The sequence below is a fragment of the Melospiza melodia genome, chromosome 26 (assembly GCF_035770615.1).
Source record: "Melospiza melodia melodia isolate bMelMel2 chromosome 26, bMelMel2.pri, whole genome shotgun sequence".
NCBI classification, from domain to species: Eukaryota; Metazoa; Chordata; class Aves; order Passeriformes; family Passerellidae; genus Melospiza; species Melospiza melodia.
In genome coordinates, this window is record NC_086219.1 from 9320869 (window position 1) to 9328325 (window position 7457).

General features: G+C 58.1%; 1 protein-coding gene across 1 annotated transcript; it reads right to left on the reverse strand.

Moving 5' to 3' along the window:
- Positions 1 to 4467: 4467 nt before the first annotated feature.
- LOC134429725 (serine/threonine-protein kinase pim-1-like) lies at positions 4468 to 6870 on the reverse strand (the record flags this gene model as incomplete). The annotated part of the gene is made up of 5 exons (XM_063177003.1): positions 4468 to 4574; positions 4814 to 4990; positions 5606 to 5972; positions 6177 to 6227; positions 6337 to 6870. Coding segments are annotated over 5 exons (1236 nt in total), but the record flags the coding sequence as incomplete, so codon positions are not given.
- Positions 6871 to 7457: the final 587 nt, after the last annotated feature.

Here is a 7457-nt window from a genome sequence, read left to right on the forward strand (position 1 = left end):
CAATTTCCCAGGCAGCCCAAGTCTCACTGCCCATGGCTGGATTTGCAAATTGGGGGCAGCTGTGCACAGCCAGGGGGTTTCCATTTCCCCCGTGGGCCATTGTTAAGGGCATGGAGCACATCTGGGAGATGGGTTCTCCATGGGCAGAGGTTCCTATCTACTCATTTTTCCAACTGCTCTTTTAACAACCCCTTCACCTGCACAACCAATCCTGCAGCTTGTGCATAGTCTGGTACATGAAAATCTCTGCAGGCAAAATCACTGTATTTTTCACAGGAACAGACAAAGCACTTGGCATCACAGTATCAGCACACCCTGTAAAAACAGCCAATTTCCTCCCTTCCTCCTTTTTTCATTGTATACAATCTCACAAAGTTGACCACTGACATGAGGGTCCTGGCCAATCCTGTCCTGTAGGGTATTTAGTGTTACATCCCTGAGCAGCCAAAGCTACCAAATTAGTATTGTCAGCACTATTTCACATTATTATTATTTTATATGTAGATAGTGATATAGAAATATAGATAGATATAGAGATAGACACATATATGTATAAAAATCTATAAATATATATTAAGGTCTTATTATCCTTTAAATATGTATATAGTTGGTTATTATATTGATATTTCACTTGCACAAATACATCTGAGCTCAAGATTAAAACCTTGTTCTTTTGCTCCATGTAGGAGCATTCCAACAATAATTGCTCCTCCTGAAGATGCTGTTTCCAATGTACTCTCAACAGATTAATCTCTGTCTGCCCAAACTCACAAGGTGTTTTCCTTTTCCATGTGCAATTTTTGGATGCATTTGAAGCCATCCAGGGGTGCAGCGTCTTTTACCAAACTGCCCCACTGCTCACACAGGGCTCCAACCTCAGCCCACTCCAGAGCCAGGGAACTCCAGGGAAGGGCTTCCCAGCTGGGAATTTCTGATGGCACTGATTCCTCACATTTACATTGAACACGTGACATTTTGTTGTCATCTGGCCAGACTGTGCCAGTTTTGTTTTACCAGTGGGCAAAGTCAGCACCAAAGACACAGACTCCAACTGAAGGAATCAGTGTCATTTCCTGCAATTCAGAGCAGCAAAGAATCACAAAAGGAGCAGCTCAGCAATGCACCCAATAATCCCCAACAAAGACTGCAGCAGTGATTAAGAAAGATCCAGCAGCATTTACCCTCAGCCTTTACTATCCCCCAGACCCACACAGCAGCTGGGGAAGCTGTCACAGCCAAGGGCTGCAGAGCCACTCCTGGGCACTGGGAATTCCTGCAGGTGCCTCCAGCCCCAGGTGAGGCTCCAACCCCGCTGGGAGAGGGCCCAGCTCTGACAGTGCTGAATGGACAAACTGACAGCACTGCTAGTGTGGCAACATCTGCTTTCATCCTCCTCTTGGGTCCCTCCCAAAGCCTGGCCAGGGCTCAAGGAGGAACCAAGGGAGCTGACTTTGACCATACAGCCCCAAACTAGGCCAGATGTTAGATTTCATGGCCTTGTCTGGCTTCTAAATACACAAAGGTCAATACATGTTTCACTGATGAGTGGCTACATCTATCACAGGGCTAATGACCATGCATATTTCATCAGGGAACAGATACAAAGATAACCTTTGCTTGGAAGGTTCATCCAAAGGCCACCTTTGGCTCAGGGCCTGCTGTCCAGGCCTCACTCAGGGCTGGTGTCCAGGCCTTGGCACTTCAGGGACGTGCTTTAGTGCTGGGCTTGGCACTGCTGGGTGAGCAGCTGCACTGGGTGAGCTCAGAGGGCTTTTCCAACAGAAAGGATTCTGTGATTCCATGATTATATCCACTGCATTCAGCTGGGGCTATTTCAGCAGCATTACTTTGCTCCAAAAGCTCCCTCTTGCCCAGCTCCTGTGGCCTGAGGCTTCAGCTCCTTCAGCTCCTGGTGCTGAGCTGCTCATGCTGAATGAGTCAGCTTGGAGAGAAGAACACAGTCCATGCAATTCCTTCTGGGACACGGAGAGGGGAGGCTGTGCAAACAGCAGCATTGTTTGGTGGGGCCTCCTCTCTGCCCTTCACGCCTTTCAGCACTTTGAACCAGCCAAGAGCTTTCTCCAAGAGTGCAATGGAGCAGCTGCTCCCGCTCCCAGGCCTGGCTCCCTCCAGTCTCTGCCCTTGAATGATTCTTTCCCTGTTGCTGTGCCCTCTGTTCCCCCAGGGCTCGCTGGCTGCTGCCCAGGACTGTGGCACTGGCACAGATCCAGTGCTCCAGAGCCTCCTTTCTGTGCCCTTGGAGCTGCCTGGGCACAGCAGCCTTTTCCATCTGGAAGCTCCCCATGGACAGGGAGTGCCCAGCTCTGTTCCTTGCACAGCCTCCAGGAGCCCAGGGCTGCCATCTCCAGTCCCTGCTGGCACTGGGGGCTCCCAGGTGCCTCAGGCTGCTGTGACACTGCTGCACACGGGAGGGAAGAGGGGCAGGGGCTGTGCTCAAAGTCAGCTCCATGTGCTGCTGCTGCTGCTGCTGTGGGGTCATTTGTGCAGCCCTGGCCCAGAGTCAGGGATCAGATCCTGCCAGTCTCTTCCAGCCCTGGCTGCTCAGTTTGGGCCTTGGAGCCTCAGGTGGCCAAAGGCAGCTGCTGCTGGTCCCTCTGTGTGCCCGTGTTCAGCAGTGCTGCTCCATCAGTCTGTGCCCAGCAACAGGGAAAAGCCTCAGCCCTGCAGGGCCAGGAGCTGCCGGGCTCTGCCTGAGCAGCTCAGCCAGCAGGACGGGAGCTGCTCCACATGGGAACCAGGAGCAAAGGACATTCCTTTGATAGGACAGGTTTTCTGTTAAAAAAAAAAAAAGAAAGGAAAAGAAATTAATAAAAACACATAAACAATGTGATAGATACAAACAAAACCCAAATGTGTAAAGAAAAATAGCGCATAACTTTGGATAAAGAGAAAACTGAGTTTTCTTAAAAGAGAACTCAGATATTATTTTGTAAATGTGGTAATGGCATGGATCCATCTTATCAGCTACATTAACCTTTTTAAAAAAGATTTTGGGGTTTGTTTCCAATACTGTAATTTTGAATTGCGGTGAAATTGGTGTGAAGGAAGAAGAAATTGCTTTGTGCTCTGCCAGCTCCAAGCAGGACTGGGAATGGAAGCTTTGTCAAACCACAAATCCTTTAGAAGATGACCTTCCTTCTCACCCTGTGAATGAGCTGCACATTCCCTTTAAAACTGTCAGGGATGTGTTAGAGACACAAAGTCCCACTGACAGCTTTTTGCTCTGGTTTGGCAGTGCAGAAGGGCAGTTCTCCATCCACCAGCTCCAGATTGCACTGCCTCAGGAGCACGGCCCACTCACCAGCTTTGGCCCACTCGTGGCACTTCTAGAGAAGGAAGAAAGTGCAATTGCACAATTCCAGCCAAAAAGGAATGAAGACTGGGACAGACAAAACACCCTGTACAGATCCAGGCGCTCAGCTGGGACTGTGGAGAGTTTGGGTCCTTGCCAGTTGGATCTGTGTCCCCAGCTGCAATCTCTGGGCCTGCAGCAGAGTCTCCCTCACCTGCCAAAGCAGAAAGCTCAGGCGCTGTGCTCGCAATGGGCTCGTCTGATGCAGAGCTGTCAGAGCAATGTGAGGGCAGAGCCAGCCCAGCTGGGCCCAGGGCTGAGCCCAGCAGAGCCCTGGCAGAGCCCAGAGCAGCCTCAGCACCCGCAGAGCCCGGCTGCAAGGAGAGAAAGCAGAAACCGCCCGTCAGCTGAGGGCTCCTGTGCCCTTGTGCCAAGGCCTGCGGTGCCCAGGCCATGCTGGCTGTGCCCAGAGCTGTGCCCAGAGCTGCCCATCCCTGCTGCCTTTGGCACAGAGCAGGAGGGCAGGACATGTGCCCAGCCTGCAGCCAGCCATGGCACATCCAGCCCTCAGCAGCTGCCCAGAGCCAAAAAGCAGCTGGGCAGCCGACTGAAGAATTCATTGCATCTGCCCCAGCAAAGAGGGAACCTTTGGTGCCCAGCTGTGCCATGCCCAGATCTGGGAGCATCCCCCTGCCTGTGGACTCACCTGCAAATTGGGCCTGGAGCCTGGCTTTGCAGAAGGTGGCAGAATCCAAGACCATCATCTTCAGCTGGCCAGGCCAAGGAAGAGATTCTCATCCTTGAGGTTGTCCTTGGTGTCTCCAGCAGCAGCCCCACTTGGAACAGCTTCTCCAGGGGCTCCTTCTCCTTCCCTGGGGTCAGACCAGGCTGTCAGGGCTCTGCCCAGGGCCCCAGCCATCCATGAACCATACAAACAAAACCAGGGGGATGGTGGCCACCAGTGCGTGCCACACCAGGTCTCCAGCTCAGCTCCAGCCCAAGAGCTGTGTGTTCCCTTCTGCTGACCCCTGCTCAGAGCTACAGGCAGGACAAAACCAGCTTGGTTTGCTTTGCCACTGATTGCCAAGAGATGCCTGGGGCTGGTACCTGCCAGGGCCCTGGATCCAACTGTGCACGTGGATCTCTTCCATCTTCTAGGGCAGAGTAACACCCTTCACCCAAGGATGACAGAAAAGATCTTCTAAGGATGGCCTGTCCGAGGGTTGCATGGACAAACACCTCTTAATGACATCCTGGCACTCTGGGGAGAGAAACCAGAAATCACCAGTCAGTTGGAGAAGTTGCCCCCCTGTTCCCATGCCCAGGTCATGCTGGGTGTGACCAGAGCTGGGCCTAAACTTCCCCATTGATGCTATGTTTGGAGGACAGCAGGAGAGCAGGACATGTGCCTGCTCAGCAGCTGCCAGAGGGGTTTGCCCATGAGCCCGCTGCTGTCTCCCAGCACTGGCATTGCCCCCATGCCCAGAGATGAGGATCCACCTTGAGAGAGCCATCGTGGGAACAAGATCCGCCCCCGGATGATCTCCTGGCCCCTCCTGAATGGGTGCTTCCCCATGACCAGGTGGCACAGCAGGAGGCCGAGGGACCAGATCGTGGCTGCCTCGCCGTGGTAGCGTTGGTGCTGGATCCACTCTGGTGGGCTGTAGGACAGGGTTCCTGTGGAACACAGACACAGCTCAGCAGGGGGATGCTGCTGCTCCCAGAGCCTGGCCCCAGCATCCCTGGGCATGTGGGGGGCTGCCCCAGAGGCACACGGGGTGAGCGCTGCCCTCTCGCCAGCACTTGGGACTTGTGCACAAACCCGGGCCTGGAAAAGAAGCCACTGGTGCTGGAAGGGGGCAGCAGAAACCCTAGGAAGGCCCAACCATGACACACAAAGGAAAAACCCACCCCGTAGTGGAGAAAATCCACTCTCCTCCCCACCTGCATGGCTCCCAAAAATATTAATAAGCCAAGGCAAGCAAGGGGAGTGGAGCAGTCCAGCCCTTCCTTGCCTGCACACCAAACCATCCGGGGCACGCGGTCAGACCCCCCTCTCTGCTGCCCCCACGGGGGTTTGCATTGGGCTGGCTGCCCCAGCTCCAGCCCCAGCCTAGGGCACAGTGGGTGCTGAAGGCTGTCAGCAGGGCTGGGAGCTGGCCGCCCTCACACCCCACCCAAATCAACTCGGCTCCAGCATCAATCCCATCCCAGCTGCAATAGGGGAAAGCCCCAGTGCTGCACCCAGGCTGGGCCACGAGATGCCCAGGAGCACCCCCTGCGAGGGCTCACCTGCAAACTGGGTGTAGGCTGTGTCTTGGAGGAAGGCGCCACAGCCAAAGTCGATCAGTTTCAGCTGCCCGCTGGCCAGGTCGAGCAGGACATTCTCGGGCTTAATGTCCCGGTGCAGGACCCCGCAGCTGGTGCAGTGCCGCACGGCCTCCAGCACCTGGCGGAACAGCCCCCGCGCCTCCTCCTCCGGCAGGAACCCCCGCTCCGCCAGGAAACCCGAGAGCTCCTGGCACCGCTCCGGACGCTCCAGCACCAGCAGGAAGCTGTCGGGCAGCTCAAGCCACTCCAGGAGCTGAATGACACCGCCACAGCCACAGGACACCTTGGTCAGCAGCATGATCTCCAGCGGGGCGCTGGTGCCGTCGGGCTGCGGGAGGAGAGCGGTGCCGTCAGTGGGGCCGATGCCGTGCCAGGCCTGGGGAAGCCCTCAGACAGCCCGGGATGCTCTGCACGCCCCGCTCAGCCCACGCCCGCTCTCCCCGCAGGGCTCCCGGCGGCTCCCACCCTGCCGGGCCCCGGCTCCTCGCCGCCTGGCACGGCCCGGCTGCTGCCGCTGGCCCCGCTCACTCACCAGCTCGCCCCAGTGCCGGATGCGATCCCGCGGCACGCGTTTGATGGCTACCTGCGAGCGAGGGAGAGCAGCGGGCTGAGCTCCCGCCGCGCCCCGACCTTCTCCTCCTCCTCCTCCGCCCCTCCTCCTGCGCCCGCCGCCGGCCCTGCCTGCCGCTCACCGGGGCGCCGTCCGAGAGCCGCGTGGCCGCGAAGACGCTGCCGAAGCCGCCGCGCCCCAGCAGCGAGCCCAGCCGGTACCGCTCCTGCAGGGCCTCCTGCGCCTTCCCTGCGGGCGGGACGCGGCTGTCAGCGCTCGGCCCGGGGCCAGCAACGGCCCCCGAGCGCCCCTCACCCGCCCCGGGCCCGGCATCCCCACCCGCCCCGGGCCCCGGCGGCTTGGGGCCGGAGGCCGCGCCGCAGAACGGCGGAGCTCGGGCCGGGGAAGCCGCAGCGGAGGCAGCGGGAGCGGCCGCGCCGCGTATGTCCTGCGCGGGCCCCGGGAGGAGCCGGGGCCGGGGCCGGCGCCGGGCTCGGGCCAGGCGGAGGCAAAGGGCGGCGAAGCCGCCCCCGCACCAGGCACTGATGCCCGCCCGGCAGCGCCATCGCCAGTACGGCCAGAGCCGGGCGGAGGCGAGACCGCGGCGGGACGGCCGGGGCCGGGCTCGGGGCAGCCCCGCCCGGGGCCGGGGGCGGGCCGGGGGCATGGCCCGGCCCGGCAGGGGAGAGGGAGGCGGGGAGAGGAGAGGGACGCCGGGCAATGGACCCCGAGAGAAGGGTGCCCGACAGTGGGAAAGGGAGAGAAAGAGAAAGAAAGAGAGAAAGAGAAAGAAAGAGTATTCAAAACTATCTGTTCGCTGCTTCCGCCGCTGCTGCCGCTGCTGCTGCCGCTGCTGCAACTGAAGCACCGGGGCCGTTCGTCCCCGTGTCCGTTCCCCGCTCGCCCCACGAGCCCCACGTTCGAGCCCCGCGCGCCCCGGGGACAGCCCCTCTGTCTGCCCAAACACGGGAACTTTGCAGCGCTGAGCCCAGATGCAGAGCCCTGACTCCTGCGCACTGGCACAGCAATCCCCTGGCTCGCTGCTGTGCATTGTCCCTGCTGAGGGTCAAACACTGTCGGGCCACCTTCCCTTGGGGTAGGATTCCTACCTGACCCAAGCAATGCACTTACATCTCCAGTGTTGCTTTTCTGTAAAAATAGGGGAAGGAAAACTGTTTGTGGCTCATGGTATTTTGGAGTGTCTAAAAATCACTAAGTCACCGATCTTAGAGGTGCTGTGCATCTGGAATTATTGGGATGCAA